Source organism: Anopheles aquasalis, chromosome 2, assembly GCF_943734665.1.
Source record: "Anopheles aquasalis chromosome 2, idAnoAquaMG_Q_19, whole genome shotgun sequence".
Classification (NCBI taxonomy): Eukaryota; Metazoa; Arthropoda; class Insecta; order Diptera; family Culicidae; genus Anopheles; species Anopheles aquasalis.
The window spans coordinates 85,470,647-85,496,080 of NC_064877.1; the positions used below are offsets into that span (position 1 = coordinate 85,470,647).

Consider the following 25,434-nt stretch of genomic DNA (forward strand, 5'->3'; position numbering starts at 1 on the left):
TGAGATACTATTACTCTTTCCGAGCGTCTTAATCTAGTGTCTTAATCACAACAGCGACAAGGACATTATGGCATAAGGATGCGGTAAACGTGACATCATCTCGGAACGGATTCGAAAGAGGATAAGCACGTTGTGTTACGATTACAACGAAGGACCACAGAAGGACACCACATGCGTGATGAGCGGCTATGAATACTGTTACTGTTCGCTGTATGAATTTCGGATTACTCAGTTGCTTGAGAAAAAATGAAAGAAATACCGAGAGTTTTAGTACAAATGAAATCTTTATTTTTCTCCAACCTTCGATTGATTGATTAGCGAACAATTGGAACAATGGTTCTTTTCTAACCGTGCTTCTTCTCCTTCTTCCTCCCAAAGGGGCAGGCCATCGTCACAAGCGGGATTATCTTCTGTTACAACAACTTGGTTTTTCGTTTTCCTTACCATCCTAGAACACTTATCACTAATAATACGATGGGAAGTCTAGCGGGGAGAACGGGGCTTGACGGGGGATCGCATTGAGTTTATGAAAGAAGAAAAACATCCACACAAACACACACATCCACACACATCCACAGTGACATGCATGCACACGAAAGAGCGGTTGATAATGGTTGGAAAGAGTTCGAGAAAGCTTAGTAGATAAACCGAATCACCATCGAACCGATTCGCCATCAGCAGCCGCCATCGGGAGGGGAAAATATGTGTATATCACGCGCTCTGTCTCGCCGAAACCGGTATGTACCCTTGGCCAATGAGCTTTGCCCCACTAGTTAATGTCCTTCCGTCCAGCAGCAGCATCAGCAGTGGCCACGGGCCCACAGTCACCGCTCGCTTACACGCTAATAATGCTATCAATCACTTATAATGAAATCAATGCTTCTCATTGCTGCTAACCACCTCCTCTTTCGGCTTTCGGTGGAATATCAATTAGCAAATAGATTAGATCCTCCCTGGAGCTAGCTGCTACCGATACGTGCTAGTAGTCGCTTCACAATATCTTTGCTTGGAGCTTCAACCACGCTCGCTCGCCCATTCTGCTAACCTTTCGATTCTACTTACAGCTAGCTTATGTCAGGCCACGCGATCACCTTTGAGAATTCTTCCCGTGCATCGGGACGCCCTAGACGCTAAGGTTTTTGGTTGGTAAATATAATTTGATATTAGGCTTGCCGCAACACTTTGACCACCTTTGAGCGACACGTGGCTGCATATCTTGCGCATATGCTTCGTTTTTGTTAACTTCTTGTTCTTCAGTTGTGTTCTTTAGGCAAATTTTTGGCACTGTGACATAGAATTTGGCTAATTGGTCTCCTAGCACCGGTCGGCTGGAGAGGGGGAGAGAAACCGAATCGATAGCCGGCGGATTCAATTTTTCGCCTTTTTGTTGCTTTGTGGACACATCGTGGACAGGGAGTGTGTCACTGCATATGTTGGTCCAGCTTGCGGGAGGAACTTAACAGTACTCACAGCCTTATTTGAATTTTAAATTTACTTTGCTTCTACGTTCGCGCAAACCCAATTTCAGTTACCAATTTGACTTCGCCAATTACAGAAACAAAGAGAGCGGCAGCCAGAGGGAGGGAGTACAATGCAGTGGATGAAGTTGATGCCTTTACCACGCAATTGGAGCGTGTAATCGGAGTGCATCTAATGCTAACAATGTGGGATGTGTTTATTCCCAAAATCCTGACACGCTCCCGTCTCATCGCCCGGCACGATCACGATCCGTGCGTTCGATAGTTTAATAGAAACAGAATAGCAGTTGTGAGTTTTGCCACCCTATAGGTCGGTGCGATCGCATATCGATCAAAAGTGATCGTTTTACAGTTTTCGAAGCCGAAAGTATCGCAGTCGCGCACGATGAGAGCGTGGAGCGTGTCTAAAAGTGGATTTCTTGACCACCGGCGCCGCGGCACTCGCGCGGCCATACGACCAGACGAGTTAACGAATTCTAAATTTATGAATGGGAATACTCCCCGGGGGGTGGAGGGTGGAGCGCTCAGTGCTAACCACTATTTGAATCGAAAATACATTTCCACTGACCGCTGGTGGTCGCGAGGTAAACCGTTCTGCCGTCACTTAACCACCGTCAGGTACCGCTCCATGGTAACGTGTACGCGTACTAGATGTCTGATTGAAGCAGCTCGCATGATCGAATGCGTGATCAACGGCGTAACCATCGGTGGGGCCATTTTTAGGTTCCACCGGACAACCGGACATAATGACGTGCATAACCACCGGAAGGGGCAAGGGGGGAGGAACCACATTCACTGAAAAACCACTGTGCCAGTGACAACCATTGTCACAAATGGCAAACAAAAGAAACGTCCTCATGATGACGTCCGCACCGTTCTCGATCGCACCTGCACTGGACGCGGGAGGTTTGGTTTCCATTTTCCGGAAGTCCCAGAGTCAGTAACATGATGAGGGCCCGCCAGATTCGGTCCAGCTCGCACCAAATGACGTTTATCATTGTCGAGGAGGCGACGAGCAGCCCGGCTGGCGCAGGTGCACAGCAGCAGGATCTATTTTTACGGTCAGTCGTCCAACGGAGCCGGGGAATGAAGCTCCATGATGATGGCGAAGTGAGGAAATGCCGTCACAAACCGCACACCAGCGTGCCAGCATCGAAAGCTGAGCGCCGGGACATGATGATGAATGTCTGTGACTGACTGTGACGGGCTTCTAGAGCATATCGTGCGCTCTGTCCGTTCGTTTGTCAGTTTTGTTTCGAACTCATCCCCGGCATGCAGGATGTGCAATTGCGTCAAACCGACTATCACCCGAAGTCGGTTAGAGCGAACGCCAATTTCGGTCCACGGTTCCTCACGGTGCTGATGGTGGACTGGGAATGGCAATAAGCGGACATGTCTTCTTGCTTTCTCTTGCTCCGGATCCCCTGCTGGCCTGTTTGGCTCTATTTACCTTGGCTACGGCAAACGAATCATCGAACCGGAGCGGAGCGTAGATCTGACGCTGCGGAAACGGGCGGGAAACTCCCAAAGGTGGTTCCGTAGGTGGAAACCCCCGGTTTTCGGTTCCTCATATTATGTTGCTCGAGCTTTCGAGGTGTACCTGTCCTTGCTGTACAGGGGGAACTGTGTTTTGGAGCCAGGTATTTTGCGCTAGACACTAGAAATAGATGCCTCAATCAAGTCACCGAATCTGCTGCTTGCTCGTCCTCGGTCTCTCGGACTATTTCCGGCCAGTTCTGGTAGCGGCAGACCCCACGCTGTTTTGGATGATTTGTAGTATCCGGGCAAAGCCCGTATTGTGTACCCGGGCGCCCCTTGGCCTTCGGTTGTGTATTATTTTGTCTAAATTTATCAGATGTTTCCGTCGCGTGACCTCGCGTGATGGCTTTGATGGCATGAAAATCGGACTGGAATCATTAGATTAGAGCACAACAAACACCCGCGAGCATCGATTCCCTTGTTCCAACGGTCTTAAACACAGCTAATCGATTCCGGTGAAGTGCCTTCGACCGCTTCGGGCAAATCAATCGCTTGTTTGCGTTGTTTGTTCGCGGAAAATCGCAGATCTGCGCCTCAGACTGTTTTCCTTCCACTCCAGTAGGTCCGCCCCCTAGCGGTGGTGGTAGAGGTCACCCCGTGTTTGAGACCGCTCAAGTGACACCGATTCCGGAACGCTCTGGCGCTCTGGCGCTCGGATCGGATGTCTGGTCTGGTTTTGGAAAATTTCCACTGCAACATACGCATCAAGGGAGGCATAGTGTCGGCCTGGCTCACCATCACCACGGACTACTTTGCAGGATACGTGAGAGGTGACACTAGGAAGCTGGCACGAAGAGCTCATCGGGCTCGATCCCTTTAACACACGACACACGGTTCGTGGAAATGCGTCCAAATTCAAATGAGCCCAACTCCCCAGTTCCCCCCCCCCCCCCCGTGTTAATCCCCGCGGTGCTGGGCGACATTAATGAGGCTCGATTGAGTGCGCATCCCTGGTCTCTCCCACCCTCAGTTCCATCTGCGACGTTGAGCAACAATCTATCCTAGACAATCGACGAATCGCGCGCACACGTGTGTTTATGCGTGTGTGTTTGTGTGTGTGTGTATGTGTGTTTGCGCCCACGCACCGAGGACATGTATTAGCGCCCTTAGCTAAAACGATAAGGGTGTCCTCGGTCGCTTGGGAGCTGCTCGCAAATGCTTCACTTACATGGCTAGGTGTTAGATGGCGGAAAGGAACAAAATGCGCTTAAAATGTGAGCTTGTGTGCGTGGCCTGATGAATATCGGGGGGCTGGGGGGAAGCAAAGTACATCTTGAATCACGAGACAAGTGCCCTGTCAGTCATCATCCCGCCTTAACATTAGGTCTATCATCACAAAACTCCTGCCTTGTCTGCCGCCTCTACCAATCCTATCCTAAGTATTCTGCTTTGCTAGCACGTTAGTGTTTGAGACAGGGTAGGTCCCGGGAAAGAATCGATTGAATCCGATTAACGTGTGTCACCTTTCCTTCCTTCCGGATCCTCTTGGGTGCTCTAGTTGCTGTCCTCAGCCGTGGTCGATGTCGGTCATAGGGAGGCCGTCGCCGTGAATGCTTGGCGTCGCTTCATGACGCGCGATTTGTGGAGCTCTCCCTTGTGGCACGGTACAACCGTGCCCTGATTGACGGGCGTTTGCCGGGTGCCAGCGTTACCGATCAGTGTGCCTAAACGCGAACAGAAGAGAACAGAACAAAAGGACAACGTTTCGTTAGTTAAGGCCAGGGCTGGAGTGCAAGGGACATCACGGAATGAGACAGACTACGGAAAGGCGAACTTACCGAACATTTTACTGACGGAAAATTTGCGTGGCTTTACCGGACGGGCCCGTGATTCGATCAGCAGCCGCTCGAAAGCTTTGTAGAGGGCAGGTGAGTTGTCCGCGACGGAGACCTCGCAGAATCCGATGGCATGGGAGGCGGCTAGTGATGCTCCTTCCGTTTCCTGGACCTGATGATGGGACAACAGAAACGAAAAACAACAACAAAACAACCGGGTGAGTTGGGTGTGATTCATCCACAGAACGAGGCATTCCTCGTGACATTCCGTAGTTATGTGGGTTAAGTGATTTCTGGTGTCCCTTGTCAACCTTCCTTGGTTTTGCAAATTCCTCTCGCTCTCTCTCTTTCCTGGTCCCCCTCAGATCTTTGGCATCTTACCGATTTCCTGGCCATCGGTATAGGGACGAAAACAAAACATTCATCTCCTGTCCACTCGGGCCAGGCCTGGCGGACACACTCCCTTTCACACATGGCCACTCGGCTGGCTGTCAGTTTTGGTTGCTTCGATCTTTAATCTTGAGTTTCCATCACAGCAATCGTGCGACGAAGGATAACAAGCTACACACAGGAGGTGAAGAGGGGACAGTCAGTCCGTTCGCCAAGGACCCCGATGGCCCGCGAGGATTCGCGCATAAACACACTCGTGCAACCAAGGGCAACGAACCTGTGTTTGCTGTGTGAACGCAGTGACAGCGTATTTGCAGCGAGACATCTTAATCGTCGCGAGCATCTGAGCGTGTCCACCTTGGGCGTCCGGACACTGTTTTAGGTTGGAATCTGGGTCAAACCCCGATCCGCGATAGCTTGTCACGCGGTGGATCTGGATAACATTTCCGACGACAAGTGAAACGTCTCGGCAGCCGCGCACGTTGGTGCTACCGATGGCATCGTAATTAATTTCGATTAGACAGTAACAAGCCGGTTCAGAGGGGCTGCCGGTTGGTTTTCTTGGCCGGTTTCATCGACATCTGTCCGACGCCCGAGCTAGGGGACAGTCCTTTGGCAGCCAATCCGTTACCATTCCCCTATTACACGTGTTAATGAGTGAGTCTTCAAGTACGCTCTGTTGTCCCCAAACTAAATCCCTCGTCCCGAGTAGTGCATTGTTTTGAGAGTTAGCGTAAAGCATGACTAATGAATCGTGCCAGTAACAGGTGACTAAGTAGGCGTCTCCTGGCAGGCGCAAGGTCTGTCTGCCCCCGGTGGTTGCGACCAGTTGCATCCGAGATGGCCACCAGTCTGCTCTGGTTGCTGCACTATTTGCTCCGTTGTGTTCCTTTGCCAATCAATCCAATGAGGGCCACAGAAACACGTGGCATGAGCATTGACCATGGGAAGTGGATCGCACATTGTATGTTAATGCATGTTCTGTGAAAATTCCTCACAAAACTATTTCCAACCGATCCGATAGGGTGCACTTTTGGTAGGAATTTGAGAAGCCCCAATCGGTTGAATGTGCTGATTCATGGTACTCCACTTCGATCGCACTCTGCCTATCTATCCAGTGAACCGATAACGGATTTATCGAGACCTGATGGAAAGCCTTACTAATGTTTGTAGGACTAGCGAGTGCTGGTTGGCGCTAGACGGCTACCGGGGGGAAAAAGTGGAAACAGCTGAGCAGCGAGATGAAAATTAATCAGCAGCTGCCATAATGGATTGCGGGTTCCCCAGCACCACGCCGTTATGGAGGAATTTTGTACGTTTTGCTCGCTCGTCGAAAATGGTGCTCGACGCGAGCGAAACATATTGGCCACCTGGCCCAAGGGCACAGCATACCAGCAAGGAACCCACATGCTTCGATATAAAACCAGCGCGAAATCACGCGCCTAGCAACTGATGCTGTTGAGTGTGGTTTGTGGCAGTAAGTAAGAATGGATCACCGAACGCGTCGATCGATCGCTCTCCTTCACGTCTCGCGGGAATGTTTGAGTTTTGGGAAATCGTTCGATAAAAAATCTGAAAAAAAGCAGTCAAAAAGATACACCAACGCTCTAGCGACCGCATGGAAGTGTTGGTGGTCTGCTGCCAGTCTGCTGAGATGAAACAAAACAAATCTTCGCCAACAAACTGCAGGCAGCGTCCGAGACGCCGTCCCGTCTTTCTTGAGGAGTGGGGTCTGGGTGGTTTTTTGGGGGGTAAGTAGCGCTCAGAACGTGGCGCTTCTGCTTTCCATTCCACGCGATACGCTCTAGTTACGGTACGCACTCATTTCTCTTGGGCGAAATCCTGCGAAACCAAGCGACGACTCCCGTAAAGCAAACGAACGTCGGAGCAAGCGAGCGCGTGGTAATGAAAATTCCGTGGGTTGGCCACGCTATGGCCCCCGGGGTTGCGGGTGCACATGGCTACGATATGGCTTTTTGGTTTTGGTTTCGGAGTCGGTGCGCCGGATTTTGCCGGTGACATTTGCAGACAGCATGAAAGATGAAAGTCGAGCCCGGCTTTCGACTTAATTATCTGTCTTTGGCGTGGTGAATCGGTTGACCCAGTTTCTTGCGCGCTCGCGGGGGCTAATCGAAGGTTACGAGGTGCGGACCATCTCGTTAACCTAATCTCCGGTCCGCTTTATTAGCATTTATGGCACCCGAACGGCATGGCGTGGAAATTCCAGGCAGTATGGTGACCATAATTTGTGAACTCGAAAAGTGTTCTTACGCTACACTCACCGACAAACACATTCGTGCCGTTGTGAGGATTCAGCAGATTAAGGATCACAAATAGAACGACCCCTTGGCGCGGGGGATCAGGGTCATAACATTGTAGCCAGACCGTTGGCCTATGGCGGTTGCTATGCTTTTAACGAATGGCGGCACCATAAGTGGAGCAGGTGTTCAACTGGGTCCCCCTTTCCCTTCGTGATGATTAACCCGGTTACATGAAATATGTCGGGCGCTTTTGTGAGGATTCAGGTGGTTGCTTGCACAACTCAAGTACCAACCACAGAGCGGGAGAGAGTTCAACGGCACTTACCTCCCGTAGATGGTCCAGGTCGGCCTTGTTGCCGACCAGGTAGGCCGAGGGGGCGTTCTGCAGCTGACGGAGCTCGGCCAGCGATCGCTGGGCGTACTCGTAGCTGCTGCGGTCCGTGATACTGTAAACGATGAGACAGGCGTCGGCCCACTGGATCTGCTCCACCGGGAACCCGTTGTCATTCTCGGCCGAGATGTCCACAATTTCCACGTCCAGCACGCCACTGTCCAGCGTCACGGTTTGCTTGTACAGCAGGTCCGTGTTCGAGCTGTACTCGCCGATGAACCGCCGGGTTAGATAGCGCACTGTGAGGGCTGTTGGGTGGAGGAAAAAGAGAGAGAGAAAGAGAAAGAGAAAGGAGATGAAAATAAATTGGCATGAAAATAGTCATCCTTGAGAGCGGAGTACCTCTACTTCCTCAACCAAGTGCCCTGCTGCTGGTGGGCTCTTTGTGTTGTTACTCTCTATAAACTCATCCATTCACACTGCACATCAAGAGTTGTAGCTTCACCAGCCACCCTCACCCATCCCAGCAACGGCACATCCGTCACAACTGGCAAATAAAAACGAAAAAGAAGGTCACCACGCCTGCATCTACACGATGCCAATTGGTTTTCTGTGCGGTACACGTGCTGTCCTCTGCCGCTGGTTCCACGCTCGCTGTCTGTCACGGACATGTGGCACCGACAATTGGCCGGCTGGCGTCACAGCAGGAAGCAGGAAAGGATCGGTACATTTTGTTCGTACAACCGTACAAACCATCCGTCTGTCTGTCTGTCTGTCTGCCTGCTTGCATCCATCTTTCTAATATCCAGATTCCAAAGGGGGCGAGGTCGAGATTTTGCTAACGAGATCACTAATCGCCAAAAGCCTGACCGGCCACCGGGTTGTCCGGGTTGCGGGGAATGTATCATCTTTGTGTCAGTTTACTAGTTGGACCACATTACTGGCGAGGTCACTCTGCGTGATAAACGGCATAATATTAGTCCTGGTTGCCTGCGCTGACCTCAATCACATTCATAACGCTTGCCCGGTGTTCGTGTGTCCGTTTCATAACACTGACGTCCGAGCGGCCAAGAAGGGGTTTTCGGTTCAGTGGCAAGACACTCCGACCAATTGATCACTCCAGGTCCAGGACGGGATCGCGTCAAAGATAGACGTGTGCTTCATGATGTGGGAAAACACAGATTTTTTTGCACAAATATCCGCATCTCACGGTCAGACGCGGAAGACACTCGCTAATGGCGTCCTGAGAGACGGAGGCGGGTACGGGCAACTGACCGCAAAATGTGCAAGAACGCTACAAAACCGCACGCGCTTAGTGGGCAGAGGGAAGTGTTCTGGTTGAATCTAGGTCAAAGACGGCCGTCCCATACATTCATCGTTGGTCATTCGGCCGAAGAAGGCGCCATCGCCCACACGTCAGCCGCTCTTGTGTGTTTCTCTCAAGATCAAACGGACATGAGCGCCTACGCCGGAGTGGCCAGCTAATTGATCAATCGCCGGATAATCCCGGACCGACCAGGAGCCACAGCCGACTACGAAAGATACAAAAAAATGACATATCCTGGCAGCACGTTCTCCAAACAAATCCAAGGAGGCTGTGCACAATTCATGTGTGCGTGGCGAATGCAGCATCGGATAGTAGCTTGCTCAGTTACTCAGGCACCACAGACAAAGTCGATCAATCGATCACCACACTGCGTTCTCTTTCGCATCCGTGGGCAGACAGCGAGCGCCCCCGGATGATCGACTGTCACCGAATGGAGCTGTCTGTCACAGGAGGCACCGGAGGAGGATACACACCTCCGTCGGATTTTTGGCGGATCTCCCGCTGGTGCATGGCGGGTCGTGGGTAACAATGAACGTACTCGGTGACCGCGAGACCATTCAACGCGACCATATTGAGGTCAATGGCCGCCAGTTGTCAACGTGGATAGGTGCGGAGGGAAGGGAACGGTCGAGTGTGTTTGCTGTCAAAAGATGAATGATGCAAAGTTGGACCACCATTTCAGCTTCAGGAGTGATATGGAACCCGCTGTACCAGAGTGTGTCATGGCGCGATACAGTTGCAAAAAACGGTTAGCCAAGAGGAAAAAGGGCAACAACAGATGGAACTCGGCGGAACGGAAGCTGTCGGTTAAACCGGGCGTAACAAAGACACCGCCCTAAGCAGCAGCAGCAGTCCGTGTTCTCTCAGCATGTTTGTCGCTCCCCTTGAATGCCCGGGAAATGGTCACTTAATAGTTGACCTACAAAACGGAATGGCTAACTATCCGCAAAGGAAACACGGTCTCTAGCGGTGGTCGCTTAGGGTGCGGGGATGCTTTTAACCTCTCCAATGACCCCCAACAAGCGAAACGGACCACCCCGCCCTGTGGATTAATGCGTGCTGCGTGCGCTTGTACGCTTCCTGGCACACACATGAGCAGCTAAACGTGACCCTCACGTTTGACTACATCGCTCCACCAGACGACTAGCACAACAGCGCCTGCTGCGAAGGGTGAACAGCCAACACGATGTTGTTGTTTCATGGGCCCGATCGACCCTATCCAAGCATGCTGTGATTGATCTGGATGGATGGCATGAAATCGAAATGCAGTAGGCTGCATTGCCGGTTAATATCCAGCGTGATAGAGGCGGAATCGTAAATCAACTTTCCACTGGAAAACGTTCCAATCACGGCCACACCACGGGCACCACCGGCTGATCGCTGCATGGTGGTGGGTGCATGCGCTAGAAACATGCCGCCGTGGGCGCCCCCACATGGCACAGCACGTGTAAATGTAAATGTTTACTTGTCCAATGGCAGACACCCGTCGGTGAACGGAGGAAACGAGTAGTAGCGCGAAGTAGTTAGTCATTCGAAACCACGGCCCAAGAGAAAGGGGCCAGCGAAAAGTGAGAATCGTTTAGAGACATTAGCCCGGGGGACTTGGGACAGAAAATGGACACCTTTACGATCGCGTCCCGTAATGGCGTCAATGGTAGGTTGACGAATGAAAAGAGTGTGACGCGGTGACACTTCTAGAAGGTGTGTCCCGAACACAAATAGGGGAAAAAAAATCTTAGCAACCATCGCACTCTATGAACAGCCATCTTGTCACACCAACGTCCGGCATCATTTGCGACGTCGTATACCATTGCGGCCATTTCGTTTCCCCGGCGGCTAAATCATCGGACATAAAACTGGCCATTCAGGGTTCAGAAATGTGCATGTGCAGTTCGGCCGTTCGGTGGTTAAGTAAACAGAGTCACACCATCAGACCATTTGGTGCTCCCTGAATGCATCTTTGTATCTGACCCCCCCGCGGGCTGGTGCTCATTCAGCACCTGCAGGATGGCTGCTTGCAAGGCACTTTTCGCACTGAAGTGAACCGGTTTTTGGGACGGATTTGGTTTACAATTGAGCAATATGTCTTCCGAACGGGACTCATCCCTCCCCATCTCCCACCCCGGGTGGGTGTGATGAATGAATCGATTGCACTGGCACCATTTCACCAGCCACCAGCGTTTGCTATTTGTTTGCTTTCTTCCGATTTGGAATTACCCACCCACCCTTGATCACCAAAAGGGAACAGGGGGATGCAAGAGCTGCTGAAAACTAATAAAAACCCCCTCACATCGGGTACCGGGTGCAAGTGAACGGAAAATTCTAAAATAAAATGGTTCATTTGGGAAAACGGAACGCAAATGCTGCGGGAAAACGGAACAGAACGCAGGGATGGTGGCCGAGTGGTTGCCGAAGGTCGCCAAAACTGCAGCACACCTATCAAAAGTGGCTGTTTGGCTGCGTTTAGACGCGTTTCGATGGCGGGACTGATTGCGAGTGCAAACAAAAATAATGTCTTCATAATAAAACGGAAAGCCACATCGATCATCATTTGGCACGGCTCAGGGGGGGGGGGGGGGGCAATGCTGGTGTCCAAAACCGGTGGTTTCAACAGTTTTTCCGACTTCTGGTGCCAACGGCAGTGGGAATGGGGGGATCGAGTGACCGATGAGTGACAGTTTCATAAGTTGCCGGTTCCGAGTTTATGGGTTTTTTCCGTTTCAAACTGGCCCGGCTTGATCGGTGGCATGGTGTCAGATTTCCACTCGTTTCCCGGGGTTCACTCGCTGTGCCAACGACTGAAACATTGCCAACTGTTTTGGTCCGTTGTTTCCATCTTGGCTTCTAATGTGGTTGCACATTTTGGGTGGTTTTCCGACCGAGCTCAATGTTACGACCGATGAGTCATTCCCGGGGTACGAAGGGAAACACCCGGCACTCTCGGTGGAAAAGTGTTACTCGACCAGCGTTTAAATGACCATCCCCAGGCCAACAAGCGCACAGAGAATGAGAGAGAGAGCACCTTTTTTGTGTCAATAAATAGCACGGAACCGGGAACGCCTCGAACTGAAAACATATCAATTCATAAATTAATGATCTTTTCTTTTTCCAATCAGTCAGTTTGTTTGTGCGAAAAGCTAGAAGTGAGATAGCTCAGGGAAAGTACGATCGATGCAAGGCAAAACACATGTTGCAAAGAACGATTCATCGTGGTCTAGAACGACAAGAAGAAGCCACCTCACTCCGTGCCTGGATGTTGGTTCCCCCCTACCCCGTGCACACAACCACAATGCCACAAACTGGCACCATCGCATTGTTTATTATCAAACAATTGGTAGTGCGGCTAGTAGCACGCACGCTCGATCCTACACTCGCTACTGGTTTTGTTATCCCACGTTTTCCTCCGCCGTATCGGGCAGCAGCGAAATGATTCAAGGCCAAACTTTGTTTGATCCCCGGGGAGAACGGGCGCAACAGAACGAGTGGGAAGTCGAGTTCGAGTGGGAAGATAGATGGACAGTGAGGGAAAAAGAAGAGAGGAGTGTACCGTCGCGGGACTTACCCGATTTTCCGACATTGATATTGCCGAGCACTGCTATCCGCACCCGCGGCACGTTCGTTTTCTCTTCCGTCTTCATGCTACACGCCAAGATGCTCTTGACTGCGGTGGGGGGAAACTGCGATGCTGAGGATCGTGCTCGATCTGAAATCAAAGAAGAAAAATTATAGAATCATCAGAAGCTAGTGGGGCTGTTGTTTTTTGTTTTGTTTTTGTATCCATTGCGAATTTGTGACGAGAGTTAGAAGCAGGCAGCGGAAGGAGTGGCACGTTTATCACCAACGGATATGGCAAAGTGGTTCAGTACACACGATGCCGATTCGTCAAACAGATTCGTCTTATCGTTGCTGTCAACTGCGAGGCCAATGAGGCGTCTCTCAGCAACGATCAGCAGCACGTGGTTTGCATGCTTCGCCGCAGTTAACTGCTCTTTCCACGCGTATTGTCACCAAAGTTGCAGCTACTAACTGTTGTGCGGCAAAAGTCTTCAGTTTGTGAATGAAGAGACATTTTTTCAACATTGTAACATTCACCACGTGATGGAGTTTGAGATTCATGGGTTTTTAGCGATTTAAATTACTATTAAAAATCCCGTTTTTTTTACCAGTTACCAGGCGCCTCCATCATCGGATTTTGGGCAACGGAGTCATTTCGTTTTCGCTGCGTGGAATTGTCTTTACCTCTCTGGCCAAATTAATAAAGCCATGCACCTCTAAATTATGTGGTAAAATATCCGGTTGCCCTAGAGGTTTTCCCTTTCTAGTTCTACCCTTCTACGGATTAGACGGAATCCATCAACGGTGGAGAATGCAAACTGCTCGTGCCGAGTGTTGTTGTTGGCCTAGTTTCGAAGGGCGCACCTCACGCATGTCAACCCCATTACTTCCGCTCGTGCTTGAAAACGTTTCCCTCGTAAACGCGAAAAACAATCCACGAGTGGAAATCTTTCACTCAGCACGACCGCCCAAAAAACCGAAACGTCCTTCCTTCCACAGCTTATCACACAACGCACGTGTGTCCAAATGACTGCAATCAACGGGAAAACGCACAACGGAGGCTACCGGAGGCGTATTCCGTGGAAAGGTCCACCCAAAATCCCACCACAAAAAGGGCATCAAAACTGATGCTCCATGAATGAAAAGGATGGCTATCGCCCACATTTCTCGCTAACCTTTACCGGCTTGGGGGGGGGGGGGGGAATTGTAAACTAAACCAACATCAGCACCACCACCACCACCCAAAGCGCTATCAGTGACGTCTCCATCGTCAGTCCATGACGTCATGTTGAGGTTGGCGCTCCGTAAGGGTGGCTATTCAAATGGAAAACATTTTTCAATGGTGAGCCTTTGGTGGTGTAGCGTGGCATGAAAGCATAAACCATCGTGCTACCCACTCGTCGCTGGCTGGATGCGGATGCGACAAGGATGAAGAGTCAGTCGTGCGTGGGGAGTTTGAGACTCAGCTACACCCCAGCAAAACGCGTAACGACGCTGCGTTCAGTGTCGTAGTCGTGTGGGACTCAAATGCAAATTGATTCAATTTGCTAAACTCTGCTAAACAAGTGCAGACCACGGCCCTGATCCGGCTAACCGCATAAAACGCCTTCCTTCGGTTGACGAGAATTCTGATGAACAAAGAGCGATGATGATGTATATTGAGGACAGTTCGTATGGCAGTAAAAGCTTTGTCACGTGTGTATGTGTTGTGGCTAGACAGCTGAGCCTTGCACGAGATGTGTAGGCAAAACGTGCGCTTGCCATTATGCTGGCGTTCGTTTCAAACCATTCCAGGAGTCTGCAAGCCCGTGAGTGAGGGATCCGTGCATGATTATCATTTCAGGAGCTTCTTTTCCTTTATTTAGAAGCGATTAGCGTGTCATTGGTTTGCGTCATTGGAATGGAGCTTAATGGGAGCAATGGATGCGCTCCCAGTTATCGATAAACTAACTCCCACGCACGCCATGATGACTGAATTTCAATGGCACTCGTCTCGTTGGTAGGAATATTCCGTCACTAATCCGTAGCAGGAATTGATGTCCCGTTCGTTTGCATTCTTTTAACAGTTCATAAAGTCCGGTTCATTAGCAGATTCGCTGCTGTCAGGCTAATGCGTCCGTTTTCTGATGAATTCCGGAAATATGCATTTAATCTCGGAATTTTAATGCCAGAATGGTGAACACTTCCCAGCAATTTCATTGAAGCCGGACGAAGCAGAGCAAACATCAAACGGTATTGGCAGCTGTTCCAGTGTGAGCGGGCACCATTTGTCGCATTAGTGGTGAGTCAGTTCGTTGGGATGGCCACTTGACCACCGGTGGTGGCAGTGGTGGGTTGTTTTCCACGGAAAACCGCGTGTTGTCGTCGACCATCTCCATGGTTCGCTGCATAACTGTGCGTTTCCGTCATCGGCTTGTTAGCATATGACATCGAGGTGATGATTAAGAGGCGGCAGCATGTCGCGAATGTAGCGGAACAAACTCCACACCCTCCCAAACATTCCCGGCGAGAAGCACCAGGTATCCTTCATAGCGGATACGACGCTACGACGCAATTCGTAGCAGGCGCTGTGCAGTGTGCGCTATCATTCAAGAAGGCATGTTCGTTTGTCCCCAGCACGAGCCTCCTTCCTCCCTGTTGCCTAGTCAAATTTATGCGCAACGGCAAAAACATAAACAAACGAGATATCATTCGTTTGTCGTCCCGCCCGGGGTCCCCGGTGTCGCTGCATACGATGTGCGCACGCAAACTGTCGTCGTTTGACTTTCGTCTCCACATTTTCGCAATCTCCGGAGGCCCGGTGCTTTGTGCGGGCACGGGTTACTTTGTTTTTGGTGCAGTTTCGGGAAGTACATCGAAGGTAGGAATTCTCCGCGCCAGCCATTGGCATTGTCGAGCGGAAAGAAAGCGAAGACGAGCGAGACGAGGACACTAGTAGCCGCAGGCGAAGATTGAGCAAAACACGAAAAAACGGATTATAGAGCTATATTTATCCAACGCAAAAATGCAGCCCCACCAACCGCTCCGCTTCCCTGCCCTCGCAAATACCCCCGCGAACATGTTATTTTTAATTCGAATAAAACAAGCCTTTTGGGTGATGCGCGAAATGATGCTGGGTGCTCTCCGTGCCCGTGGCGAGCGCGGATGATTGTTTGACGATCAGTCGTCACGATCGCGATCGGACGAGAATTTTCCGCAACTGTCGGTTTGGTGCCAGGCACCATGTACGGTTTGGCCACTGGAAGTTAGCACTGAAGCCAGATCCTAAACGGTGAGCATCGGCACGAAACATGAATAAAACATGATTTCATCGCCATTTGCCAAATTGCGGAGGTCACGCTCGCTGTCAACGAACCCATCATTATTTTTTAAGACCTAATCCAATCGATGGCCACCTCCATTACGACTAGATTCATCATCATCACTGGTAGCAGCAGCAGCAGCCAGGGAACCACCAACATTGCCACTGGAGTACGGTGGCGCACACAGGAAATAAAGCAACAAGCCTTCAACACATCGGCAGTTAACCTAGTTTTCCTCGGGTTAGGGCCCCCGCTGGTGGTCAGTTTCGGTCAAACATTTCAACACTTTTATCGTTGTCCCTGTGCGGTGATGAGAAGTGGCCAAACGCTGCCCTAATGTCCAATTCCAACGAAACATTTTCACTCCGTTTCTGGTACAGTAAAATCATGTTCCTTGGAAGCGAGTACTGTCCAAAGTGCCATTTGACAATTGGTTTTTCGCAAAGTTGAAGAACCTTTCCTGATCCGCTTTTCCGATTTTGCAACCGTGCCGCTTACACAGCCACAGCGCTGGTAATCGATGGTCGTTTTTTAATGTCTTCCTACATTCGAGTCGACACTTTAATGTATTACTCGTTGACGGTACCACGTCGCCGGATCTGATCATGCCGGAAGAAGATGCGCGCACACTCGCCCAGTAATTATTAAACTCGCCGCAGCGCTACCGCGGTGACCTGCTCCCCGGGAGGCGCCCCCCGTGGGGGGAGGATCGGAATGTTATGGTGATTTGTCATCTGTCGCTTTGTTCGGTTTCGGTTCCGTTGGCCTGGCGTTGGCGACTCACCACCAACGGCGCCAAAGAAGCCAAGAAGGTGGTTCGATGATCATTTTCTCACCTTCTTTATCTCACTGCTCACTCACAGCTGTGTTTTTGCCTGGCCGGGGGCCACCCTGCCAGAGGCTTGTCCATTTTCTTCCCCTTCTCTACCTCCTCCTCCTCCTCCTCATCTCTGTGTTTCCTCTGGCAGAGCATCCCTTCTTTAATGCGACTCATTTGTCATCGAGTCAACACGGTTAAGTGCTCGCGATTAAATTAACACTACCGCAGGCACGTACTCCCTGCCCGAGACACCCCAACACGTGGTGCGTGTGCCCGTGTGCGCGCGTATGTGTGGGTTTTAGGGCAATAGTTGGAATTTATGGATTATGGACTGCTATGGGTGTTGTTTTGGTTTCGGTCCGGGATGGAAGAGCTGCTACTATGTCCCAATGGGCTCTCGTCCCATCCAAGCAATCGCCCCGCCCGCCTGCTACGGCTACCATAGTGACTCAGGGCGTGTGTGCACCGCCATGACGTTGTCTGGTTGGTTCGTGGAAGGAAAATGCGAATGGAAAGGCGATTTACTGTTCACGAGAGTGTCATCTGGCGCCAGCCGGTTTTCTCGAACTCGAAGTTTTCTTCCCATTCCCCCCCCCCCCCCCTTTTTTTTTGTCAACCTCTACCACAGAAGCGTAAACACACGCACGCCCGTTCCTTCCCTCTTTTAACCAGCAGGTGAGGACACCCGGCCGCCATTCGAGCGCGACATTCCACCCCAGAAGAGCTTAGTGCGAACGGGTGTGTGGGGACGAATTTCGTCACATCTTGGCGTGTTGGCGACAAATTGGCGTCTCCTCACTCACACCAACAACGTGCGCTGGCACGGCGGCCGTTCAGGAAGATGCCGGCGTGCACGCCCGTGTGTCAAGTGAATTACGAGTCGCAACAGCAGCCACAGCGAGCCGTTGAGCGCACCCAACCTTTGCCGTTCAATAAAACTCACCATTTTGTAGTCTATCCGCCACTATCCACACCTCAGCAAATTCACACCGCAATACATCCAAGTAACGGTCGCTCTGCGCGCGACGCCACTTACGTCAAGCTGAACGCCTGAAAAGAGCTGCTGCGGCCGAGGATCAGGTGGGCCGCGAAATGACGGTTTTGAACACATTATTGTCCATCATTAAAATAAGATTTTTATACCATCGTGTGCCGGTTGCATCGGATACTGTGCATCCTGCATGGGCCAGCAATTGCGTCGCCCTGCTTTACTTTCGTTCCAGTAATTGATGGCACCAACGCTGAACACCATTAATAATAATAATAATAAAAATAATAGTAAGGACTTGACGAGAAAATCTGTGTGGCCTGTGGGGCGTTCCAGACGAGGCGCATTGCATCATGCATAATTCAATGGAAATCCGTGCCACCGCCACTGCGTTCGTTCGACAATGTTGTGGAAGAGAAGAAGGAGAGCGTAAGCTGTGCAGAAAGAGGAACAGGACGCTGATTGCATAATTGGAGTGCCTCCAGCGTACAGCAATGTCCACTGGATAGCGCGCACCAGGGGCTGGTTAATCAGCCGCCATTTTTCGTCTGCCCGTTGATCGAAACCACATTCCGTGGCTGCCAACAATGATTTGCATAATCATGGCCATAGCGAAACGTGTCCACAATGATCATCGTGGTCGTCGTCGTCGCTGTCCTCGCCGATCAATTGTTTACAAACAGAACCCACGGCCAAGGTGGGGGCTGGATTATCTCATCACAGGGCTGGCCTTTCCAGGGGATCGAAGCGATTGTCAAGGTGCTAGGAGGTGCTGGGCGCCCTCAAGGACACTGACGGATCGTAAGGGAATTTTGGGCCGCGACCGAATGGCCACTCAGCAGCAGCAGCAGCAACAACACTTTTGCTGTTTATTTGTTGATTGTCTTCCTCACCAACTCACCTTGGGAAGGTCTGGGTTAGGTTTTTCTGGGGTAGGCGGGAATCCAGGGCGATAACTAACGCCCTGCCCCACCCCCTGGTCGCGATCACCGTTGGTCACCTCAGTCATCTCAGTTCGATAAAAGGTTTTATGACTTTGCTCTAGTTTCGTGTTTTGGGCGTGTGGCCCTCACTGACGTGGCCATCACCTAGCGAGGTGTGTCTGCTCAAGGGCAAGGGACCGGGGGCAGGTTTTTATAATCCCGTTTCCATTAGCGAGTTCGAGGGTCATAAAACGAAATATGAATTTTGGATGTTTCGCCAACTATCTCGCTAAGGCACTTCGACGAGAGTGTTGGCCAAAAGACGGGTTAAGTTGAATCCCCCAAAACAACAAAACACCCAAAGATACTCGTCTACTCATCAATATCTTTCATGCTTAATGACCTTTCTCTCCGCTGTCTTGAGTCGCACGGACTTTTGTATCGAATTATTTACCTTTACTTTCTTCGTCCGCTGCCACGATGTTCCGTCGACGAAAGTGACTCAAGATAAAAGGCCAACAAGCGCACCGGGACCTGACTTGAAAAAGCAGAAGGCCCAGGAAGTGAACGGTGGAGGATTGGCTCCTTTTTTCGTTTATTTATTTGAACGCATCTTTAAAGCAAGCAGCACGTCCGCCTTCAACGGGATGGTGTGTTCCGTAAACAAACTTTAAGAAATCGGGAAACACGATACACTCCTACACACAGCTGAGTGCTTCCTTCGCTCACTGGTTCGCTCACCATTCATCTTGCTTTCATGCAGATGACAAAGGAGACAAATCAATTGAAACTCAACGAACGAACGAACGAACGAATCGCTAATGAAGCGAACTGTAATCGGATTCATTCCGAGAATCCAATGGCTTCCAATTACGGACTCGGTTCTCTAGGATTGATCTTCCTAGCTTCGCAATACCAGCACAGCCAGGAACCTGCGAGGAGGAGTTTGATTGCGTCGAATGCAAAACATTCACCTTCGACCATCAAGCGCAGAACTAACAGAGTTCGATTTCTCCTCTCCTTACATAGGTCGAAAGTTACCGAAACCAACCCCACCACCTGACATCTTTCTCCCACCATCCCTCACATGAACGAGGGCGGGGGGATGGTTTGTAATTGAGAAGTAAACAAACGCATCCCGATTCCGTTCGGTGGACTGGTTACGGGGTGGGCACTGGCAGAACGCAGAAGGTATTTGGCGTGGTATTTTATGACTGTTTACCCACCCGGTACCGATGCTCATATCCCGGATTGCGATAGAGATGTATGAATGAACTGCGGCAGTTTCGTCCGGTCGGTTTTCCCCGGTCTGCTGTCCATCTGCTGTTTTGCCGCCATTTTTGGCCAGATGAATCAAGCGGATCAGCGGTCGACCTTCAGAGTTGTGTAGTTTTTCAATTTTCGCTCCACTGGAGCGCAATGATCTACTCCACTAGCGAGCTGGCAGATGGAGTAGAGTGACTTCCACAGTCGTACCGTGGTGACTCTATTTATACTCTCACCAAGGAATTTATGAACTTCAACCCCTCCCGCGGGTCCAGCGGAGGATGCGTCCGTGACGAACTAGCAACGCATAGCTGCATCATCGTCTTCATCATCATCATCATCATCACCATGAGCATCATCATCATGAGTGCGATCGCTGCGCTGCTGCTACTACGCCGTCGGTATGCATTGTGGGGCGAATGGCGTCCGATGTCGCTCGTTGAAATCGAAAATAGAACCTCGAATGCATGGCGGTGGCGCTCACGATCCACACACCACTTTCAGTCTCTGTCTATGTGTATGTATGCGTGTTCGTTTGCGATCCCTTCCCTTGTCCTCCGACTGTCACGCATGCACGCACGATGCATTCGAATATCTACTTCAAACCGATGCCATCCACCTTCACTGCTGCACCGTTGGAATGCAGTCTCGTCGGCAGTCCCACTGAGCATCGAGGAGAAATGCCACACAAACTCCCCAAAAACGACGACGGAAGGGGATTGTGCATCCGACATTCCAACGCGTGAGTTAGAGAGTCGACAAAGAGGTGTAAGAGAGGAACTTTGTTCGCATGTTCTAGAACCTTTCGAGTGATCGTTCTTACGGGCCATTGTTTTTCATGGAACAAGACGTTTCAACTCGTTGTTCTTGCGATCGAATCAAGATCATAAACAGCAATTCTCCACCAGTTCTTGTCGACAGTTTGCCATTTTGTAGCGGGGGTGCTTGCAAGAATGTGTCACAGACTGCGTTCGTCTTTCGAATAGCCGCGTGGCACTCAACCTTCGCGCTCCTCGTCATTACGATCACGATGTCGCTACGATAGTGCGACGAGAAGGGGAGAAAGAGGGTTGTCAACCTTCGGGAATGATGGCTTTCTGGGGTCCTCGAGTGAGCAGTCCTCGCTCGCCTGCTAGTGGTATGTGCGGTACCTTGCTTGCCGAGGATAAACCTCGGTCCGCTCGGTCTCTTTCCCTCTCTCTAAAAGCGAGCACACCATTGTTCGCGATCTAGATCGCGCAGTAAAATCACCAACTTGCAGCTCACTAGTGGCCACACCAGCGAGAATCGTTTTCGATTCGCGTAAAGACTACGCGAACATCCGTAAACGTTCGATCAAATTCCCATTTTCAGCGAGCACGCAATCGATCCAGCCTGTCCATCAAAAGCACCAAAGATCGAGCATCAATCGAGTCGACCTGAAAGCGCATCCCGTTAGAATGGTTAACCTAAAATTAAAATAAGGTTCATTATCGGCAGAGCAACTGCAACAGGCAACCGGGGCAGCACGCATTCCACGACGGCGACTGACTAATCTCGTGCTGGCTGCCACCGTGCGATGGCTCAGTAAATCAAATATCTTCTGCTTCCCTCGGTCTTGTCCGTGGCCGTAGCATATGAGCAGCGGCTCGAATTCTGGGTCGAAACGATAAATTCCTTCCCGATAATGACCATCAAGCGGCAGCAGCAGCAGCAGCAGCAGCAGCAACAGGCGACTGGCGTCGAGTAGTGGGGCCAGTACGAGGGGCAGCTGCTGGTGCTACTCTGTATGGATTACTCAATCAACCATCAGCCCAGTAGTCAGCACCAGCAGTGGCGCATACCGAGGGATGAAGCTAAAATATGCTCCCTTATCCCTTGGTGTGGGGCGTTCGGTTTGCATGTCCCGGGGACCCCCAACACCTTATGCTCTCCCTCTCTCTCTGGTAAGCCGGTGCCAGAGTGTTTACAAACAATCTTTGGTCAATCCCGTCGAATGCGGTCACTAACACATACAGAGGCGAGTGGCACACAAGTGGGAAGCTGTTCCAATGGAGACGCCAGTGGAATGTGGATTTTCGCAATTATTATTTATCTAACGATAGCTTAACTAAACCACGGGACCCTCCGCCACTGGCCATTGACTCATCCATCCGCCGTCAAAACATTAACCCCCTTGCGATCCTCTCTTCTTCCTTGACTCGGCCAGGGAGCTTCGTTCGAATTCGTTCACTTCGAGTATCGGCTTTCAGTTGTTGCTGTTGTTGTTGTTGTTGTCGTTGCGCACTATTTATTGCCGTGAGAAGGGGCGCTCTTTGAAAGTTTCTTGGTCGCTGGTTCTCGAGAAGCCAAGCGAGCGAGTCGAGAACCTTATTCCCGCCCGGCTCGTTCGGTGGTGCACTTCAAAAGTGTTGAGCAATTTGATTAGCGACCGCCACCGCGATGAGCAACGCGAGCAAACGGCTCTCCTCCTGTTGCTGGTTGGAGTTTGCATTCATTATCATTTGATGTTGGCTTCGAGGTTGGTGGGGTTGGCGTGCGGTGGGATTATTAACTTAATGGCACCACCTCCGTGGGGAACACTAAAGGGTTCTGGATTTGTGGAGTGGGCCTACGAGACAACGAGAGGCCCATCCACAAATGAACAGCCGCCGATGTGGATGATTTATGGGCTCACGGGTGGAACGCAACGCGGATCACGCAACATCGGTGAAGCAGAGATTGACCAGTACGGTCCCCGGTGCGGCATCAATTAGTGACCCAAATGAGGAGAAGCTCTTTTCGGGCGCCGCACAGACCTAGATGTAGTGGAAAATGGTGAGTTAACATTTCATCACATTGCAGACCACACTGCAGACGTGATGTGATGTGGATGCCGACCTTGACATTTGGCCACAACCGGAGTGTCGCTCTGGAATGTCGCTTCTGCTGCGCGTTTGTCACCTAAAGATACGTCACACAGAGCACAGACTTCTAGAAGCGCCAACGAAAAGCGAGTGATTGCGATCATTTCATTCAAAAGAGGGAAAATTCCCCAAATGACGTCGATCCCACGGCACGGCATAACTCAAACCTCTGCCGAGTTGAAATGCATTTCCAAAATTTTCCACTTCTCCCCGATGCAATGCACTCTCTCTCTCTCTCTCTCTCTCTCTCTCTCTCTCTCTCTCTCTCTCTCTCTCTCTCTCTTTCCTCTATTCTATCTATATCGACTCGATGGCGGTTCAAAAACCGCATCGACGATGCGATTAAGTGCCAAATTCGCTTCACACGAGCTTGCACCATAAATTTTGTGGCCCATCTGACGTGATCTCTCGTGAGGGGTGAATCATGAAGTCATTCACAAACATTCATCAAACACCGAGCCAAAGTAAATACAATTCCAAAGCTGGTCACCGCACCGGAAAAAAACGAAATAATGTAGCTCCGTTGCCCAAAAACCGATGATGGAGGCGCCAGGTAACCGGTAAAATTTTATAGTTTCAGAGACTTTTAATAGCAATTTAAATCGCTAAAAAAAAATCATGGATCTCCAACTCCATTATGTGGTGAATGATAAAATGATGAAAAATTATTTCTTCATTCATTTTACCGAACAGACCGGAAACTGGACACGGACGGTTGGACCGGATAGTTCCATGGCAGATTAGTTTCGTTGCTGCAATTCGAGAATGAACCGCTCCCACACACATACGTACAGCGCACACGTACAGCTCAGCGAGAGCAGGTAATTTGTTTAATAGAATGCAAAAGTCCAACTGCGAGTCCGTGCGAGAGTGGGAGGTGCATTGAGTGGGCAGCTGGTAAAGGTTGTTTTCGGGTCCCCTAGTCCCGGGGCCTCTGGTGTTTGCATAAACTAAGTCCTACTGGCGGACGGGGTGAGAGCAATGCTTACCTTCTTCCGTTTGTTCGTTGGCGTTTGTTCTGGAACGTACTGCAGAACGCTCCTACGCACCGGCTGTACCGGCCTATGCTCGTTCCAGCGATACAAATGCTTCGTTGCCGTTTGCACCACAAGCTACACACTTTAGAGCACAGCCAATAGCGATATTGTTCGGTTATTATGCTATCCTTCGATGGATTTAAAATCCCGTTGAGGTCCGTTTCACTCTCAATCACTTCTCAAGTCCAAGGCCAAGAGACTTGTTTTATTTCACGATTCTTATCAGTCTCGGTAAGTAAACTTCAAAACCAATCGACGCGATTTAGAGCATAATTCCGTCGTGTTTCGATTTGGAAAGCCACTGAACGCCCACTTTGCACTCCTCCTCCTATCAAACAGTCCAAACAATACACCTGTAGAGCCGGTGCCGGATTATGCCGGTTTAGAGTAACGTTGCACTCTCTTACTGACTGACTGACTGACTGACGATACGCAGATCGCACACAGCACTAGACAGCAGCACCGACGCGGATGCCGACACACCTTTCTCGAACCGTGAACAGGGAAGCAATACACACGGAAAATGCGAAGACGCTCGAAGGCGCGTATCACGTTCTACGGTACGGTATGGCGCGTGATCGCTGCCGGGCTGACTGCTTGTATGCGAAGAGACTCGGCGGTGTTTACCGGAAAAGCGAAGCTGAATGACTGAAACGCTCGTACCGGGTGGACTTGCATTTATAGAAAATCCATGCGCGAGAGCGCGAGCAGAAGCTGTCTTCCTGGTGAACGAGAGAGAGAGAATTGTGTTTACGGGAGGAGATCCGAATGAAAATTCGATAGAAAATCGAGTGACGGAGAGAGAGAGAATACGAGAGGACCGTTGGATTGGGGATGTTTTATAGCAACTATGCCATAAGGAGCGTTGGCGCAATTGAAAGCAATCAAAGCAAAAATCATACACGTTATGCTAGGGTCTTTATGAGTAACAGAGTTCCTTCCTGTTGCACAGACACCTACACATACCAAAAAAAAACAGCGAAGCTAAGACAGTAGTTGGAATTGATTATTTGTTTTTCGAAATGGTTTGCGCCTGATGTGGCCCGCCCGTACGCCCACAAACCCCCGTCAACACGTGACTTTCCCTTGCTGGATTCATTACAAATCATTCCCGCTAAGACGAATCGAAAAGATTCCACCCCTAAGTAAAACTATCCGGCGACCAAATGTCATCTCCAGTGCACGAGCGCGAGCGCAAGGGATCAACGGGAATGGAATGTCGCTGCGATATCATGATGCAAACACACGTCTTATCATAACAGCAAAACTGTGCTTCACCGTGTCGACCCTTTCTGTTGTGTGGGAGAGTGTTTGCTTTAGCGCACCCGCTGTTCAAGCACCTTCCCTTCCCCCTCAACGACTGACGATCATGGTCCAGACGTTGGTGTAGCGACGATTGTTCTATCAGTAAGATCGCTTATCAAATCGTGGCTCGGTTTGAAAACCTTGAGACATGGGCGCGAGCGGAGATACTGCGAAGTAGGTAAATGTCATCGTGACCCGCACGGATGTGCCACCGGTCCGGCCACCAGCTGGGCAGCTGGCAAAGCCGCTGGC

General features: G+C 50.6%; 1 protein-coding gene across 1 annotated transcript; it reads right to left on the reverse strand.

Moving 5' to 3' along the window:
- Positions 1 to 3,929: 3,929 nt before the first annotated feature.
- Positions 3,930 to 24,490, reverse strand: LOC126580874 (ras-related and estrogen-regulated growth inhibitor-like protein). Its single transcript, XM_050244174.1, has 5 exons — positions 23,830 to 24,490; positions 12,664 to 12,804; positions 7,769 to 8,082; positions 4,796 to 4,964; positions 3,930 to 4,681 (listed from the first exon to the last, which is right to left on the reverse strand). The coding sequence occupies exons 2-5, from the start codon at positions 12,737 to 12,739 to the stop codon at positions 4,545 to 4,547; spliced, it is 696 nt and encodes a 231-aa protein (XP_050100131.1). The 5' UTR covers positions 12,740 to 12,804; positions 23,830 to 24,490; the 3' UTR covers positions 3,930 to 4,544.
- Positions 24,491 to 25,434: the final 944 nt, after the last annotated feature.